At 40.5% G+C, this 20408-nt stretch overlaps 1 protein-coding gene across 2 annotated transcripts in view; it reads left to right on the top strand.

Annotated features, from left to right (window-relative positions):
* The first annotated feature begins 9824 nt into the window (after window positions 1–9824).
* Window positions 9825–20408, top strand: part of Grpr (gastrin releasing peptide receptor) — a 42567-nt gene continuing 31983 nt past the window's right edge. The window contains exon 1 of one of the 2 annotated variants that reach the window (XM_074064322.1): window positions 9825–10764. In XM_074064322.1, coding sequence (XP_073920423.1) covers window positions 10352–10764 — 413 coding nt within the window. In that variant the 5' untranslated portion in view covers window positions 9825–10351. The remainder of the gene's footprint in view (window positions 10765–20408) is intronic. The other variant, XM_074064321.1, reaches the window with a different exon arrangement.

Raw genomic sequence — 20408 nt, 5'->3', positions numbered from 1 at the left:
AACAGCTACTCTGAAACTGAAGCAGGAGGGTAGTGAAGTGTAAGTTTGCCAAGAAGGGGTAAATGGGTGCTAATCCAAGTTCTGCTTTAGGGCATACCCCAGTTCCCACCTAGGACATGCCCCCTTCAGGAAGCATCTGATCGGGAACATCCTTGCCCCCCCCCCCCCCCGTTTTTGTGGTCAGCTCAGTGGCTGCTATATCATAAGGAGGATGTTTGTGCAGAGAGAAAACCCCTAGAACTAGCGCATGCACTGAGGTCTGGGGAACCTGTCCTCAGATGACCTTTTAAGCCCCCCCTCCCCCCACTTAAAGCTTCATACATATGGACTGCATCTCATGCATTATGGGTAAGGACATGCTCAGTCAAAAATAAGTTATATAACATCTTCCTGTCAATCAAAGCTATCAATCATAAGAGGGCTACCCCTCTCAGCCCTCTTTCACCCTCTCCCCACACCCAGCTCCAGCTTGAGCCTTAAATTACAACACAAACAGGACAATTGGGTCTTCAGCTTCTTTGCTCAAGCCTGCTCTCATCTTCCACGGGTGTGTATTTCTGCTTGCCATAGATCTACACTTTGCTTGCTACTTTTGTGTGTTTTGTCCAATTCTTCGTTCAATTTGCCAAGAACCTGGATCCCTCACAACCCCAGCAGAACCCAGACCCCAAGGAAGGTAACAAAACCAGTTCCATCCCAAGTCATGTGCACTGCATGGCACTTTTTAGTCTTGGCCCTCCAGATTGACTGATGTGGAGCACTAGGATACCTGAATGGCTAGAATGGTGTCACACCCTTTTTGGGAAGCTCCAATTTACACCACTCAGCCAAGGCCTCAAAGATAGATGAGTAATTACTTGGTTGGCTTTTTTTTTTTTTTAATACTGGAGTTTGAACTCAGGGCTTTGGGCTTGCTAAGCAGGAGCTCTACTGCTTGAGATATGCCTCCAAACCTTTGTTTGCTATGATTATTTTAGAGATAAGGTCTCAATTTTTGCCCATCAGGTCTGGACCACAATCCTTCTATTTTAAGTTTTCTACTATCACTGGGATAACAATCATGTGCCACCTCATCCAACTTTTTTCCACTGAGATAAGATCTAGTAAACTTTTTTGGCAAGGCTGGCCTGAAACTGTGATCTTCCTGACCACAGTCTCCTTGCATAGCTTGGGATGACAGACACAAGCCACTGTGCCCAGCTATTGGTTGATATGGGGCCTCTTGAACTCCACGCCCAGGCTGGCCTTAAACAGGGATCTTCCTGATCTCAGACTCCCAAGTAACTAGGATTATAAGCAAGGGCTGCCAGTACCCAACTTCGTTGGCATTATTAACCATATTAGTGATAAATTACATTTTTGACATTATAATAGCTTTTTTATAATGGAGAATTAAAAATATATAGCAAAACAGATCATAACATGAACCCCCATGTACCTTTCACTAGTCTTCAACAACTACTTACTCAGGGTCAATCCTGTTTTAGTTTGGCCCTTCCCATTTCTCCACTTCTCATATGATTTTAAAGCAAATCCTGATTGCCATACCATTTTATCCATAAATATTCCAGTAGGTTTCTCTGAAATAGAGTCAGCAAACTCTGGTCTGTGGGTTGACTTCTTGTTTTGTAAATAAATCTTATTGGAGCAAAACCACACCCATTCATTTTCCTATCGTCTACTGGCTGCTTTCCCAGACATGGAACCTAGGCTCCACAAAGCCAAATATATTTTCCATTTGCCCCTTAAGAAGAAATGTATGACCCCTGCTTTAAAAGGTAAGCAACTAAGATGCTATTATCATACCAAAAACTAATAAGAATTTCCTACACAAGCACTTGACATTCTTTAGGACTTTATATCTTTTCAAATGCCTTCATATCCATTATCTCATTTGAAGCTCACAACAAGAGTAGACAGAGAGAATCTTAATGTCATTTAAATCCCTTTGATATGTGAAAAAGTGGAAACAGAGTTTGAAAAGGACTCCATCAAAGGCAGGGAGCTAATAAGCAGCTTGAACAGGATTCTGCCTCTGATATATTGTGATGGGGCAGAGGGAAGCTCAGATTCTGTGTGGATGATAAATTTCCTGTGTATTTCTCAGCTGTTCCACTTCAGGAGTGTTTGACTTGAAGAACCTGGTATGGGATATATATTTCAGATATGACTTGGAGTTAATTTAAGGTGAGCCTTCTTCAAGCAGTAAAAATAACAGAGGTTTTATATTGAGTGAGAGTTCCCATGAAAGCACTCTGAGTTTGAAGTGCCATAATGGCATTTGGAGAAAAATCTATGGGTAAGCCTTTTTGAGCACCTTCCTTAGAGAAGAACATGGTGTGTTATTTTACAGGCCAACACAAAAAGGTGAAATGTGAGGTTTGCATTCACTTTAGTTACATGTATCCTGGCCATTTTGTTCCAGAAAGCTGGCTGAAAACAAAATAAAAGCTGGTCTTTCTTATGAGAGACATGATGACATTTTTATTGGTTTGCCCATGAGATAATACTCTACCTTTGAAAAGAAAATCTAAGAGAACAAATAAAAGTGGAAAATAGTTACAGAAAGTGCAATCATACTTCAGAAACTGTAAGAACATTAGTTTCCATTTTCTTTTATTTTGTTTTGAGACAGGGTCTTGTTATGTAGCCCAGGTTGGCCTTAAACTCATGATCCTCCTGCTTCACTTCCCCACTGCTGGAATTATAGGCACACGTCATCATGCCTGGCTTTAGTCTCCATTTTAATATGACCTGAAATCAACTAACCAATCAAAGATCATTGCTGAAGCATCTTCCAGATTGTTTAAAAGGAATGCTTATAAAATAGGTTTCTTTAAAGAAATTAAAAATGTTGTCCTAGTTAGGCAATTAGCTCCTTGAAAGCAGAGACCATTGCTTGATCATTTTTATATTCCCAAGATCTTAGAACTGGGTCTGGCAGGGAGTAATACTTCATATAAGTGGTACTGAATGGCTACACAATGTCAACATCATTACTTATTTACGTGTGAGTAAAATCACATTTGTAGTAATTAGGACTCTGTCTACTCAAATATGACTTTATAGTGAAGACTCCTAACAGATGCCACCTTAATCAAGTGATTGACACTAACATAATCACTGATGATATCAGGTACCCTGTGGTGGATGCTGAATAATGGTTCTCAAAGCTATCCAGGTCCTAATCCTGGATCCTGTGAATATGTTCCTTTACATACATGGCAAAAGGACTTTGAAGACAAAATTAAGGATCTTGGGATGAGGGAATTATTCTGGAGTATCTGGATCGACTCAATGTTTCACAAAGGTCCTTATAAGTGGGAGGCAGGGTAAGATTTGTACACAGAAGGAGAGAAGGCAATGTGGTGACAGAAACAGAATGGAGCGATGTGGCCATAAGTCAAGGACCACCAGCAGCTGGAAGAAGAGGGACCCGTTCCTGCTACAGTCTTCAGAAGGAACCTTCCTTGTCAAAAGTTGAATTTAGGCCTTTGAGGCTCATCTCGGACTTCTGGGATCCAGAATTGTAAGAGAATAAATTCCTGTTCTTTTAAGCCACCAACTGTGGTTATTTGTTACAGCAGGAACTAATACACACTCCCTGATAGAATGTGATGAGAAAGGCTTCTACCTCTTTGGTCTTTCTTCATAATTCATATCCCCAGTCTAACCATGAAATGATATTAAGCAAACTCAAATTAAGGGACAGTTTATAAATATCTAAGCAGTACTCTTGAAAAGTGGCAAGGTCATGAAAAACGGGAAATGCTGAGAAACTGTCACAGATAGTGCACCAAGAATCAAATGCCGTATGGTATTTTGGGTTGAACTCTGGAGCAGAAAATGACAGTAGTAGAAAGACTGGAAGCCTAAATAAAGTCTACAGTTTAGATCATAGTATTCTCCCAATGCTAATTTCTTAATTTTGTAAGATGTTAACAATAGAGGAAAGTAAATGAAGGATATATGGAAACCCTTTGTACTGTCTTTGCAACTTTTCTGTAAACCTGAAGTTGTTTTGAAATAAAGTATTTAAAAAGAGATCTAGCCCAGCCACATATTGTCTTGTTAGACATCTGTTATTGGAAGTAGAAATAATACAGGGCTGTATTTCTGGGGCATTAGAGCTGTGCTGATAGAATGCTCCAGGAGGGAGGAAAGAGCTGGAATGAAATGGCTGAGCATAGAAGGCTAGTGGCCCTCTTGGTCGCCTTCAGTGTCACTGGATGGTACTGATGCCTCATGTTATCTTGGGGCGTGGGCAAAGGGGATTGACTTGCCTATGCTCATGGGGCAGCTGTGGAAATGGAATATAAATCATCTAATTTCCAGGTATGTGCTGGCTGAACAAGAAAGTTCAGCTCACTTATATTATTTTAAAAATGCATCTATTTATCCAGATAAGAAACTCCAGTATTACTGGATGACAAATGGATTTCAGTCTGCATAACTTTTCTAAATTTGACCAGATTTTTCTTCACCTCACACCCTGTCTGAACACTCAAGGCTCAACTCAGGTTTACTGCACTTGCCTTTTCTGAAAAGATCTTTACTGTTTCTTTTGTCTTTTTGGTGATTTGTCTTTCTTTCTCTTGTCTATCCGATCTACTGATCAGGTGTAATCTATTGTTGCATAACAAATTACCATAAAGAAGTTGTTTAAAAATAACTAACATTTATTAATTTACAGTTTCTGTGGGTCAGGAATTTGGGAGTAGCTTGGTTGGGTGGTTCTAGTTCAGGATCTGCCATGAAGCTGCAGTCAGGGTGTCAGCCAAGGTTGCAGTCATCTGAAGGCTCGATTGGTGCTAGGGGATCTACTTCTAAATGACACTCACATAGTGGCGGGCAGCAGAATGCATTTCTTCACCAGGTGGACCTATTAATAGGGTCACTGCAGTTTCACCATGATATAGTGGCTGACTTCCTCCAGAGCAAGTAATCCCAAGGAGGAAGCCCAATGACCTTTACCATCCAGTCTTAGAAGTTACCCACTGTTCCTGTGACCTCATTTTATTTGTTAGAATTACTGAGCACTAACTGCAGCTCACACCCAAGGAAAGAGAAATTGGTGTCCATCTCTTAAAGAAAAGCATACCGAGAACTGATGGATATACGGTAAAAATCACTATGCCAGTGTTGTCTTAGACTTGGGGCTGGCTGAGAATATGGTCTTCCTCTCCTGGCATGCTGTAGGCATCATCATTTTCTTCTGCAGCTTTGTGGGGCTCAAAATGAAACTTGACTCTTTCTCTCAGAATACACCCCTCATCTTTCACTTAAGTTTCCAACCCCATGACAAGTCACAGAATGTTGAGAACAGAAAAGGGAACTTGAAATGATCCCAGCATTACAGGATCTGGATATAGTCATCTGCCTTGTTTGTTCCTGCTGTAGCACTAAAATTTGACATCTCTGAATCTTCTCAAGCAAGGGTTGCTGAAATCTTTTTAGCAGCTTCTCCATGGTGCTGTCACAAAACTAATATTGAAATCATGCTTAGTAGCCACTGACTTTCACCACACTACCTTCTCCTCAAAGCCTAATGTCACTTTATTCTCCATGAATCTTGCAGTATATATTCGAGCTATGTGGCATTCAACATTCTAGTTCTCAGTTTGCTCTCTTAATTATTTACCTCTCTGCCTCCAGACTTCATCTCTAATTTTTGTAAGTTCATTTACTCACATTCCCTTGTTCATATGGCAAACTCAATATCCAACACCAGATTCAATGCTTCCTCCAGAGTGACTTCCCTCTTGCCCTTGCTCTTTAGTCTTTGAATGACACACCTTAAAAACAAAATCACCATCTTGGTCTTCCCCATTTCCTGTATCCCCTACATTTGTGAGAAGCAATGGGATTCTTGCCCCCATATTGTGACAAAAATAGTTAGCCTGCCATGTAGTTGGAGACTATTCTCAGCCTTTATAAGGGACATCAAAAAGCCCCAATGTGGTGTTTTTTTTTTTTTTTAACAGTGTCTTACTATGTAGGCCAGGCTGGCCTCAAACTCTAAAAATTACTATGAAGCCCAGGATGGGTCATTATCTTCCTGCTTCAGCCTCCTTAGTGCTGGGATTATAGGCATGCGCCACCACACCTGGCTGTAATGGTTCTTGGTTTACCTTTGAAGTAGTCAAATTGCTGGTTCCATTCTGAATTTGGGATTTCAGTCTCCCACTTGTTCTCAGTTCCTGTCCCCACCGTTGTTGCCAGATCTCTCTGATACCTAGATCACCATATTCTAGACTTTAATGTGCACACAAATCCCCTGGGGTCTTATTCAGACTTTTTTTTGGGGGACTGGGGTTTGAACTCAGGGCTTTGCGGTTGCAAAGCAGGCGTTCTACCACTTGAGCCATTTCACCAAGCCAAAATTCAGATTATTTTAAAAATGCAGATTATCAGGTTGGGTGCATAGCTCAAGTGGTAGAGGGCCTGCCTAACAAACGCAAGACCCTGAGTTCACACTCCAGTAGCGCCCCCCAAAAATGCAATTATCAGGAGGTTTGGGGTAGCGGCTGACCTTCTGCATTTCTAGCAAACTCTCAGGTCACATCCATGCTTTGGCTCAAGAAACATATTTTGGGTAGTAAGCAACAGTTTCCTAAATGTGCTTCCTTGCTTGCTCTCTGCATGAGCAGAAAGGGCAGAATAAGCACTGTGATGTCGTCATGATCTCTGGAGCACATACTGTAGCCTACACTGGTTTCCAGTGCAGCAGAGTGCTGGAATCTCCCAAGAATCTTGTGAAAAATACCAGTTCTTGGATCCTATCCTTGGAGATTTCAATTCAGTAGGTCTGGGGTAGAGTCTCAGAATTTGTATTTTTATAAAGCACTCCAGGAAATTTTGATGGCTTTTATTTATTTATTTTTTTTGGTACTGGGTTTTGAACTCAGGGCCTCATGTTTGCTAGGCAGGCACTCTACTGCTTGAGTCATTCTGCCAGCCCTGTTTTGTGTTGGGTATTTTTGAAATAAGGTCTCAAGAACTATTTGCCCAGGCTGGCTTCGAACTATGATCCTGCTGATCTCTGCCTCCTGAGTAGTTAGGATTACTGGCATGAGCCACCAGTGCCTGGCCTTTGATGGCTTTTTAAAGCACCATGTTTTAGAGGTCAAAGTGTAATCTGCAACCTCAAATGCAAAATCTTTCCCAGAAGATTAAATATCCTTCATTTCTCATTTTTTACTCCCTTCCAAACCTTTGTTCCAGGAACAGTGTTTCTCAAACAGACCCAGAAGAGCTCCTTCTCTTTACTCTGGTTCTACTCACAATTTCTATCCATTCTATAATTTATCTTATCTGTGTACATGCCCCGTTGCTCTTCCGAGAATGTGCTACTAGAAGGTACAACACCATACATACAGAGAGTGGGAAGAAACTTTGTCTCTGGGCTTTTGATCCCATCAAATCTACCTACCTTCTAGGTTTTATCTAGAAGTCTCTCTGCCCCCATTATTAAAGTTTTACAGAAAGGTACTTTTCTGGAAGAATGGAAAATGTGACTCTATCGATTACAGTAAATGTATATATGACACCCCTCGTCCCTGCCCCAAACACATAAGCAAAGATCTTAGTCTCAATCCAAATCTATTGAGAGACTGGAGTCCTGAGGACAGGGACTACTTGTTCTACAACACTTTCGAAAGTCGCAAGCATCTCGTACTCGTCACTAAATAAAAAGCTAAGCTCAGGTCTGAGTGTGTTTGGTTCTCTGCTGGAAGATAACACATAATGGTAGGGATGCAAAGAGTCATTACAGCTAATTAGTTGAAATGGAATAAAAATTCTCTAATTAGCCTTTTTAAAACATCCTCGATCCCAGGAAATATTAGGTGTGAAACCTTAATATACCTTCACTCCTAAAATACCATTAGAACATTCTATGATGCTGTGGAACACCTAATGCTAACAGCAGCTGTGAGAAATGAACATCTATCTTCACCCGCTTCATGTACACAGGAAGGAACACTAACAGACCAATTGAATTTAAGAAGTGAGGCCAACTCAGCACATAGGGGTATGTAAAGAAATAAAGAGAAGCAATACCCAGAAGTCCTCTTTGTCAACCAAAACTCTAGATAGAACTTACTAGCAAGAATACAGGATGCATTACAGTCTCACTCAACTTACTTCTAGCTTCCTTTCATATAGCTCTTTCCACATCCCCTCTCTTCCAATCTGAGTGACATTTCTGGACTTGCATTAGTCCCCCTTCTCAATGTTCTCCTCTTTCCTTTATGCCTCCATCTAGGTACATACTATTTTCTCTGTTCAAAAGGCCATGACAAACACTTTCCCAACCTTTCAGGATAAGCATCACTTTCTGAAGAAAAGGTGGTTATTTCATTCTTGGAACAGGGCACAGGGTCTAAAAAGCTTCATGTTATTTTTCCCAGCCTCTTACACAGTACCTGGCAACTGTAGGTATTCAATAAAATTCTTTCAAGTGAATAAAGGCATTGCTAATTCACTAGTATACATGGAACCTTGTTTATTGAGCTCATTTCAATCACTTCTGATTTCTTCCAAAGTAAATCCACAGTCCCAAAATAATAATCACAATGATTGTAATAAGTAGCTAATATTAATCAAATGCTTAGTATGGGCCAAATATTATTCAGTCTTAACAGGGATTTTTTTTCACAAATTATCCCTACTCTACAGATGAGGAAACTTATGACACTAAGTACCTTGCTTAAGTAACACGCCAAGGTAATAAATGAAGGAGCTAGGACTGGAACCCAGAGACCCATATCACACCATTAAGCTATACTGCTAGCAACTGTTCAATGCCACTAAGCTCATGGTTATTGACTCATTATTGGTGATGCTCAATTCTACCTAGAAGCTCTTCAGCCTCCAGACATACAGCATCAGTCTTCCTACTGGGCTTCCTCCTTTCTGCCGGCTTTAAGGAGGCTTTCATATTACGGAAGGAACATGGCAGCCACCTTGGTGTTGTACACTGGATGAGTTCATGGCAACACAGTTGGAGGCTTTCTTGGTGGACCCTGGCATGGTAACAAGTACAAGTTCCTTTGTTCTTGGGTCCTGAAAAATGAGCCCTTCAGTAGTAATGCCTGTTAGTAACTAGCTTCCTGTTATGTATCTAGAAGAGATGGCTCCTTATAAGTCTTGAAGATATACCCTCATAATGTATTTATTAGTTGTTGACTAAAGGTGAAGCCTGATTCAAATAGTATGTCTTTAATAAAGTCACTCCCAGTACTCCTTCAACATAACTTACTTCTTTTCACCCACCTCCCAGTTCCTTGGGAGAATCTATAACTCTTTTAGAGTTCTTTATTTCCCACTACGGGCTTAAGAAGAAACTTGCTGTAAAATGTGGCAAGCATTCAATTAAAAATTGCAAAAGCTACATAAAAATGCCAGTTCATATAATTTTTAGAACAGATGAGAAAAGACCTTTTTTTTTTTTTTCTGGAAAACACCATTGATCTTTGAGAGTTAAGAGTACAGCTGGCTCCCTGAGAAAGGGAACACAAGGGCTTGGCAAATCTCCAGCAAAGAGTATATATGCTTTGTGCTTCTGGTTTTCCCAACATTCATTGCTGAAGGTTTAAGGCATGAGTTCTGTACATGTGTTTCTCAGTAGCAGTCCCCATTCTAACAAGGCTGAGTGCTGGCAACATTTATTAAATACCTACTACAGGTGCCGCACGCTTAAATGGAGAAGCCCAAGTTGTCTGTTAAGCCATGGAGGGACTATGATCTGCTGGCTGATTCTCATTTGGAGAAAGCCGGCAGCTGGGCAGTGATTGAAGCATCCAGCAGGGGGCTGGCATTCTCTGTCTATATGTGCTCCTGGTTCCTCATCAGAGCCCCAGCTCTGAGAGCTGCCGTTCGTTGGAGAAGTCGGTGACGTGCAAAGCATCCTGCCTATAGGATTGGAGGCTTTCTTAGTGCAGTTTTTTCTACCCACTTTAAACCTTCAGGTTCTAAATATCAGGAAAGGCAGGAAATGCTTTGTGAAAATAGCAGGGGAAAAAGTTCTTAGTAAACTCAGCCAGGGAGACTGAGACTAGGATGGAAGTAGAAAGAGCTGATGCAGACTAGGCTTCACTCTAAGCCTTCCTTTGGGCTGAGTTTGTGTTGCTGTTCACTTATTGGATATGGAGATGGGTTGCACCGGTAGTGTGAAGGCCAGAGTAGCACCAGCAGCAAAATAGTGACAGTTTTGAATATCATAGTATAGATGCAGTCAGAGTATTTTCTTTATTAAAGAAGATAGAATTTATCTTTACTGTCACCTAATTGCAAAATCAAAAGTTAAGAAACAGCATTGTAAGGGTGCTTTTAGGTAAGAAGTCTAGAGATGGAACCAAATAATTGTTTCCTCCTGAACTTGGAAGTGGACCATTTCACAAACTGCAACGCCTCCAATCACAGTGTGGATCTCCCTGTGACCGACGACTGGTTCCACCCGGGGATCCTCTATGTCATCCCTGCAATTTATGGAGTTATCATCCTGATAGGCCTCGTTGGCAACATCACTTTGATCAAGATCTTCTGTACGGTCAAGTCCATGAGAAATGTGCCGAACCTGTTCATCTCCAGTCTGGCTTTGGGAGACCTGCTCCTCCTGGTAACGTGTGCTCCTGTGGATGCCAGCAGGTACCTGGCCGACAGATGGCTATTTGGCAGGATTGGCTGCAAACTGATTCCCTTTATACAGCTTACCTCGGTAGGAGTATCTGTCTTCACGCTTACGGCACTGTCAGCAGACAGGTAAGCACTGGCTGAAAGTTACATGCTCTCCCAAGGTGGTGGATGCCTTACTAAATGAATGACCATGTCATGACAGACAGAGCTGCTTGCACAAAGGGAAGTTTTACTCAAACTCTGATTCCCTTCCAGGCATGTTTTTGTTCTGGGAATTGCTTCTTGAGTTTGACATATTGGTTTAAGAAAGAAAAACAAGTGAATGGTGGAGACGAATGAGAAAAAAAAAATCTGTGAGCATAAGACCGAGGTGTATTTTCTGCAGAGAAACCATTGCCTCGTCCTAACTTCTCCCTCCCTGCAAAATTAATTGACCAGAGAGAAAGACAATTACACCCCATAGTTTCAACAACCTCAGGCAAACGTTTCTTAGAAGCAATTCAAAACCTTCAGAGAACAAAGTCCCACCACACTTCTTCAAAATATTCTTTCAGAAATAACCAACAGGAGAAAACATGCCTCATTTCTTTAAAATTTATTTTCCTCAGAAAGTTTAACTTTTCTTACAGCTGATTTTGTATTTGGATCTCTATTAATGAAGAGTTGTGTTGCAGAACAAAAATGGAGTGACTGAACAGATTTTCTCAGTCTTCCATTCTCTTAAATGGAAGTAAGCATTATTTCCCCCACACGCACACCAAGAATTCTCCATTCAAGGTTGACTTTTAATTTTAATATCTTTATTGACATCCTTCTATTTACAATGGTTTTGGGGCTTTGGAGTAAGGGGGTCCAGAAGGATTTATTCTAGAAAAAATATATATTTGTGAATTGCATTGTTTGTATGACCACATTGCATAAAATTATTTTTATACAGCCTTAAAAATTTGTTTTCATTCTTGAACATTTACCAAACATCTGTCATGTAAACAATACTTTCTTGAATTAACAGGTCAAGAAATAAGTGCAGGCTGTTCACACATATTGCTGAATAGATCTTACATTCTTGTAGGTTCTGAAAATTGGACACAGTCATGATCAGAGTTTCAGACCAAATGGTCAAATTAAGAAAAACTGGTGCAATGAACCAGAGACTAGGAATTGTTACCTTAAAGTCAATTGTATATTATATGTCAAAGATACTTTGGATTTGAGAGTATACCAGAAAAGGCATAGAAGCAGCTCTTAAAAGTTTATACTCTGAAAAAAATGTAACACATTTTAATACATGTGGTGCTGGATTCTCATTTTGTAGAGGAACAAACAAGTCCAGGTGAGCTGGCCCTGTAGAGTAATGGACAAATATAGTGTTATCAATATTTGTACCCACGTATTCAGACTAAGCTGCCTGAAGTACACTGCTCAGCACGCATGACATTTGCAAAGATTGAAATGAGGAGATCACACTGACTGGACAGGGTCTCTCCATTCCCTCCTCTCACCCTCAGCTTGACTTACTCTGTCCGTTTACCCACCAGGTATTAATGACCACAAACAGTTTTGGTGTTCGTTCAGGGCTGGCAAAGTTCAGAACTGGCAGAAGCTCTGTGGCTGGTTACCAGTGGCCCAGGGCACTTTAGGATGAGGGCAATTTTCTTGATGGGAAGGAGAGATTTGTGTTTCCGGGCTGGTGAATGCAGGGGTACAGATGGTGTTTACAGTCTTCTTGGGGAGGCAGACAGAGAGGACATGGAATGCTAAGATGCAGCTGCAGGGATCCCCTTCCCAGAGTTTCAAAGCACACCATGCTCATGAGCAACAGAAAGGAAAAGCTCTTTCAAAAGCTGGCGTGCACACGTCTGCAGCTGCAGTGCGTCCTCAGTAACTTTATAGTTAGCATGTGTCCTTCTCAAGTTCACAAATGACTACAAGCTCCCATTCAATCAACTTTCTATGTTTTGCTACTGCTTGAAACAGCTGATGGGTCACGTGAATCCCAGGTAGTGTACCTAACTGATTTCAACAAGAATAGGCATTGAGCTACTTAAATCTTATTATACTATATTTTTTCTATTTATCTCATTTTTTAAAGCTGTGAGATTCTTCTAACAACCTCATGAGGTTGGTATTGCAAATATATAGTCTCTATTTTTTTCTCCCCAACAAGCTATAATCAACATACACAGTAAACTGAACAAAGTAACAACTCAAGATATTTTTACATAATATCTCTGTAACTGTATAGCCACTACTCAGTTAAGATATTAGAAGGGTTCCAGCACCCCTGAAGTTTCTCTTATGCCCCTTCCTAGTCAATATCCCCATAGAGAGGGAATCATGATTCTGATTTCAATCACCATAGATTATTTATACCAATTCTTTAATCTTATAAATGGAGTCATACAGCAAGTACTCCTTTGTATCTTTCTTCTTGTGCTTATTATTCTGTGCTGGTGCCTATAGCAGTGATTTGTTCTTGTTCATTGTATGTAGTGGTCCATTGTATGACTATCCCTTAGTTTATCCATTCTAATACCGATGGACACTGGTTGTTTCAGGCTTGGGGTTGATAACAACCTGTTCTGGATGTTCTTACTTATGCCTTTTGGAGAACGTAAGAGTTTATTTCTTTGGGGTGTATGTCTAAGACTGAAATGCTGGGTTATAAGGGCAGATATTTAGCAAATATTACCAGTTTTCCAAAGTAATAGTCTGTGTTTGATATGTTGAACCAAAAGACCCTCCAAGGTGGACAATCATTAGAATCATAGGGAACCTCCAAACCATACAGATTCCTAAGGCAAATCCTAAATCTACTGACTCATGCTTTCCAAGGTGCAGTGCGAGTGGGAGTCACAGTGATAGTCACCCCATCCCTGTGCTCTATAAGGTGGCCAGCAATGCCAGCGCTCATCTCAACATCCCTCTGCGTCCTCCCTTTCCCCGGGTGAACTTGAGTCCCTGTCAGTATAAAAAGAATAACATTTTTCTAGAAAAGTTTGTAACACTGTCACCATGTTGAATGAAGACTTCAAGGCAGTCCTAGAAACCAGAATTCTGGAATCAACATAGTAGGCCAGTTGAAAGTTTACATTCAAGCCCCTTCAATACGGGCCCCTGTCCTTCCTCTCCTCCCCAACTACCTGCCCTTACATATATATGGACGTCCTCATACACACTGTCACACTGGCCCATTCTTTTTCCATCCACTCTCCAGAAAGCATCCTCCCTTCCTAAGTATAAGATGCTTCACAGTGTTGAAATCAGGTGTTTACTCTGATGAAACCCAGTGTGCTTTATTCGTTCTACTAAATGGAGAATTTGCTCTGCCTTCAGCTGGGGTAAAGAATGGGGTGAGCATGGCTACCTAAAGATGACCAGAGATCGGGATAACCACTGTGGGATTGGCACCTGGGCAGCTGCCCCACTGTGTGAGCTCCTGACGGTGACAGGAAGGCATGGATTGAGGACAGCATGCTTAGAGGAAGGACATTGTCTTCAAGTTGACAAGCATATACGGTGTCGTAGCTAACACTTGAGTCATTGATGGTCCAACCTGTGATGTGAATTCTCTGACATTTTCTACTTGTGACATGGTACCACTGCTGTAAAAGTTGCCATAAACAGATATTACTGAATCACCTAAATAAATTGTTGACTATATTTGGTTAATAAAAAAAAAAGATGCTGCTACCCTCACATACAGTGTATAATCTTGAATGGGTGTCAATAGGCAGACCTTCATTTTAGACATTTTCCACCACTACTACCCAAGTGGCACTGGACCAAGCCACTTGAATCTCTGGCCTTAGTTTAATCATCTACAAAATGATGGATTGAGCGAGATTATTTCTGATCCCTTCAACTTCCAAAATCTTCTGATTTTTATCTGTTTTCTTGCCTCATTTATAATCTGCCTCAAGCCTCTTCCTCAAAGTTATTGAGGAACAATAACTCAAGACTTATTATTTGACTTGTGAATTACCTTCGTGACACCTTTTATCTTGCTATTTTGAAGTATTTCATTTGTTTGTCTTTTTTTTATCCTCTCATATATTCATTGCTTTAAAATTTTAAGTAGGTCATTAAGGATGTTGAGGATAGAGATTTCACATATATATTTCATCATAAAATTCAGTTCCCTGGACAGCTCAGATACTGAACAGTTGGATCTTTGCAGAAAGTGCTGTTGTTCTGTTACACAGTGCAGGATAGAGTTTGCTCTTTGCCTTGGGTTCTAATGTCTTTCCCAGCATCCACGTTGGCTGCTCGCTCACATAGAGGATATCAATGCTTCCCACTGCACAGGTCTTTCTGTCTGGGAAATACCTTCTATTGGTGAGGTTTTGATACTTCCTGAAGATACAAGAGAGGGGGTCCAATTTTCCACGCCTACATTATGACTTTATGACTGTCTGTCTGATCGTCTCTCTTTCTCTCTCTCTTTTTGTAGTACTGGTAATTTAGCTCATGGCCTCACACTCACTAGGCAGGCCCACTACCACTAGCCCTTTTTGCTTTAGTTATTTTTCAGATAAGGTCTCTTGTTTTTGCTCAGGGCTAGCCTCAGACCACAAACCTCCTACCTATGCTTCCCGTGTGGCTAGGATAACAAGTATATACCACCATGTCCAGTTTGTTGGTGGAGATGGGGTCTCACTAACTTCTTGCTCCGTCTGGTCTGGAACCGTAATCCTCCTTTCTTCATCTCCCAAGTAACTGGGATTACAGGCATAAGCCACAATATCTGGCCCCTTCCATTCTCTTTTGCAAACTGTCTTCCATCTACGAGTCTATCTCTATATCCCCCCATCCCAAAACTTGCCAGAAAAACACTGTTCAATCCAAACTGTTCATTGTCTCCCACATGTGCCACCAGACTCCTCTCTGCTCTGACTTCATTTCCCCTTCCTAAAGGCTGGGCCTTTTTCTCCCCGCCTACTCAAATCCTAACAATCCTTTAAGGCACAGCTCAAGTCCTTTCTCTTCTAGGAAGCATTCCTTGATCTTTTTGCTTTCATTGATTTTTTTCCCTTTCTTAACATATCTTTGCCTGTATTGTTCATTAATTACCAATCTGTCCTGCTTTGTACTACTGTGTCCTTTTTTACAAATGTGTCTTTTACTTCCTTAATCATATGGGAAGCTCCATGGAGTCTGTATTTTCTGCAACACGCAGGCCCAGCTTACTTATTAGACTACAATAACTACAGTCTGACCGGTGTTTGAGCAGTGACATAATGATAAAATGCAGCAGCTAGAAGTAAAAGTCATCTTAAAGTTCAAAGCCTTGTTTGACACAGAGACCAAAAGAGGTGATGAGATTTAACCTTCACAACAAAATCAGAGCGGAGCCAAATTAAAATACTACTCTTCTCATTCCAAATCTCAATTCCTTCAGCAGAGCTGGAAAGTTTTCTTCAGGAACCATCAAAACATAGAGTCTGATTTCTTTTCCCTTCTCTGGACACTGAGTGCTACAGACTCAAAACCTGGCTGTTCTGAAGAAAGATACCCCCCACCCCGAGTGAGTCCAGGTTGGTCCTCTTGGAATGGCTCTCGCCAGGGATCTCAATGTTTTCTCTACTGTTATACCCTGAATTCTTGATTCCAAAGAGATTATCCCTTACTCACAAGAAAGGACTCAATATACTAATTTCTTATAAAGCCTCCTTCCAAAAAGTCCTTTGGCTGAAGTAGTTGACATGAGCCGCCAGTTTATAAGTTCTCTATAGTTTCTTTTTTTCTGAGGCATACACTGCCTCTCTGGAAGGAAATTCAACTTATGTCTCCCCAGGGCAATGGAATTACCACAGCTATGGGCAGATTCTGGGGCCACCAGGGGCAAGTGCTGTGGAAGTGGGGTTTCCTAGCAAGGCTCTCTCAACTGAGAGCCCTGGCAAAGAAGGACAGCAGAGAACTTTGATTTTGTCTCTTACACATTATCTTTTCAAATGTCAGGCTTTTATGTGATTAATTATCATTTCTGGCAACTTAATATGCATGGAGGCAAAAAAGAAAAGCACAAACTTTATCATGAAATGCACAGCGCTGCCAGAAAAGGCTCCCTGGTGAGGTTTTTTGAACTGTTCCTGTCAATACCATTCTTCGAAAACAGACTAAATTTGCATTCTTGCACTTATAAATCCTCTTGGGATATGGGGTTGCATAAATTCTCTCTTAATTAAAACACACGTTTTTTAGAATAAAATTAAAAATTTTCTCCATTCCTCTTTTTTACTTCCCAGTAACAGAACAAGGGACACTGAAGAGGTTCATTTTATACATTAATCACCTCCAATAAGAAGTCCTCCTTGGCCACTCAGTTTAACGGAATGATCAACACTATCCTATGATCCAGTTTCTTCATTCAGGTTTATCAAGGTACAATTAACATACAATAGGTTCTTAGTTTACATTTCTATGAATTTTAACATTACAACCATAGTCAAGATAAAATTTCTATCACTCCTCTGCCATTTTTTCATATTCCTTTGTAGTCTATCCCCTTCTGCACTTTACCCTCCACTCCTGGAAACCACTGATCTTTCCAGGATGTCACATGAATGATAGCATGCAGTATTTAGCTGTTTGAGTCTGGCTTCTTTTAACTCATGTCATTGCTTGGCTAAGTAATCTACTGGTTTTTTGTTTTGTTTCTGATTAGTATTACATGGATATACCACAGTTGGTTTAACCATTCTCACTGAAAATGGACACTCAGTTTGTTTTCAGTTTTGGGTGATGACAAAAAAATGTAGTATCAGCATTCATGTATAGTTTTCATATAGATATATGTCTTCTTTTCTCTTGGGATGTCATCCAGAATTATTTTCTTGAGAATTATTTTGCTCATTGTTGGTATACTGTTTGTCTTCTAACTCTATGAGCTCCAAAAAAGTAGGAGGCAATTTCATTCATTAACATGTTTTCTTTTTTTTATTATTATTATTCATATGTGCATGCAATGCTTGGGTCATTTCTCCGCCCTGCCCCCACCCTCTCCCTTACCACCCACCCCGCCCCCTCCTCCTCCACCCCCTCAATACCTGGCAGAAACTATTTTGCCCTTATCTCTAATTTTGTTGAAGAGAAAGTATAAGCAATAATAGGAAGGAACAAGGCTTTTTGCTAGTTGAGATAAGGATAGCTATACAGGGAGTTGACTCACACTGATTTCCTGTGCATGTGTGTTACCTTCTAGGTTAATTCTTCTTGATCTAACCTTTTCTCTAGTTCCTGGTCCCCTTCTCCTGTTGGCCTCAGTTGTTTTTAAGGTATCTGCTTTAGTTTCTCTGTGTTGAGGGCAAAAAATGCTAGCTAGTTTTTTAGGTGTCTTACCTATCCTCACCCCTCCCTTGTGTGCTCTCGCTTTTATCATGTGCTCATAGTCCAATCCCCTTGTTGTGTTTGCCCTTGATCTAATGTCCACATATGAGGGAGAACATACGATTTTTGGTTTTTTGAGCCAGGCTAACCTCACTCAGAATGATGTTCTCCAATTCCATCCATTTACCAGCGAATGATAACATTTCGTTCTTCTTCATGGCTGCATAAAATTCCATTGTGTATAGATACCACATTTTCTTAATCCATTCGTCAGTGCTGGGGCATCTTGGCTGTTTCCATAACTTGGCTATTGTGAATAGTGCCGCAATAAACATGGATGTGCAGGTGCCTCTGGAGTAACAGTCTTTTGGGTATATCCCCAAGAGTGGTATTGCTGGATCAAATGGTAGATTGATGTCCAGCTTTTTAAGTGCCTCCAAATTTTTTTCCAGAGTGGTTGTACTAGTCTACATTCCCACCAGCAGTGTAAGAGGGTTCCTTTTTCCCCGCATCCTCGCCAACACCTGTTGTTGGTGGTGTTGCTGATGATGGCTATTCTAACAGGGGTGAGGTGGAATCTTAGCGTGGTTTTAATTTGCATTTCCTTTATTGCTAGAGATGGTGAGCATTTTTTCATGTGTTTTCTGGCCATTTGAATTTCTTCTTTTGAGAAAGTTCTGTTTAGTTCACTTGCCCATTTCTTTATTGGTTCATTAGTTTTGGGAGAATTTAGTTTTTTAAGTTCCCTGTATATTCTGGTTATCAGTCCTTTGTCTGATGGGTAGCTGACAAATATTTTCTCCCACTCTGTGGGTGTTCTCTTCAGTTTAGAGACCATTTCTTTTGATGAACAGAAGCTTTTTAGTTTTATGAGGTCCCATTTATCTATGCTATCTCTTAGTTGTTGTGCTGCTGGGGTTTCATTGAGAAAGCTCTTACCTATACCTACTAACTCCAGAGTATTTCCTACTCTTTCCTGTATCAACTTTAGAGTTTGTGGTCTGATATTAAGATCCTTGATTCATTTTGAGTTAATATTGGTATAGGGTGATATACATGGATCTAGTTTCAGTTTTTTGCAGACTGCTAACCAGTTTTCCCAGCAGTTTTTGTTGAAGAGGCTGCTTTTTCTCCATTGTGTATTTTTAGCACCTTTGTCAAAGACAAGTTGGTTATAGTTGTGTGGGTTCATATCTGGGTCCTCTATTCTGTTCCACTGGTCTTCATGTCTGTTTTTGTGCCAGTACCATGCTGTTTTTATTGTTATTGCTTTGTAATATAATTGGAAGTCAGGTACCGTGATACCTCCAGCATTGTTCTTTTGACTGAGTATTGCCTTGGCTATTCGTGGCCTCTTGTGTTTCCATATAAACTTAACGGTAGATTTTTCAACCTCTTTAATGAATGTCATTGGAATTTTGATGGGAATTGCATTAAACATGTAGATTACTTTTGGGAATATAGACATTTTTACTCTGTTGATTCTACCAATCCATGAGCATGGGAGATCTCTCCACTTTCTATAGTCTTCCTCAATCTCTTTCTTCAGAAGTTTATAGTTTTCCTTGTAGAGGTCTTTCACATCTTTTGTTAGGTTTACACCTAGGTACTTGATTTTTTTTGAGGCTATTGTAAATGGAATTGTTTTCATATATTCTTTTTCAGTTTGTTCATTATTAGTGTATAGAAATGCTAATGATTTTTCTTTCTTTTTTTTTTTCATTTTTAATTTATTATTCATATGTGCATACAAGGCTTGGTTCATTTCTCCCCCCTGCCCCCACCCCCTCCCTTACCACCCACTCCGCCCCCTCCCGCTCCCCCCCTCAATACCCAGCAGAAACTGTTTTGCCCTTATCTCTAATTTTGTTGTAGAGAGACTATAAGCAATAATAGGAAGGAACAAGGGTTTTTGCTGGTTGAGATAAGGATGGCTATACAGGGCATTGACTCACATTGATTTCCCGTGCGTGGGTGTTACCTTCTAGGTTAATTCTTTTTGATCTCACCTTTTCTCTAGTACCTGTTCCCCTTTTCCTATTGGCCTCAGTTGCTTTAAGGTATCTGCTTTACTTTCTCTGCGTTAAGGGCAACAAATGCTAGCTAGTTTTTTAGGTGTCTTACCTATCCTCACCCCTCCCTTGTGTGCTCTCGCTTTTATCATGTGCTCATAGTCCAATCCCCTTGTTGTGTTTGCCCTTGATCTAATGTCCACATATGAGGGAGAACATACGATTTTTGGTTTTTTGAGCCAGGCTAACCTCACTCAGAATGATGTTCTCCAATTCCATCCATTTACCAGCGAATGATAACATTTCGTTCTTCTTCATGGCTGCATAAAATTCCATTGTGTATAGATACCACATTTTCTTAATCCATTCATCAGTGCTGGGGCATCTTGGCTGTTTCCATAACTTGGCTATTGTGAATAGTGCCGCAAT

This window comes from Castor canadensis, chromosome X (genome assembly GCF_047511655.1).
Source record: "Castor canadensis chromosome X, mCasCan1.hap1v2, whole genome shotgun sequence".
Classification (NCBI taxonomy): Eukaryota; Metazoa; Chordata; class Mammalia; order Rodentia; family Castoridae; genus Castor; species Castor canadensis.
This window is presented reverse-complemented; position numbering and strand designations above follow the sequence as displayed.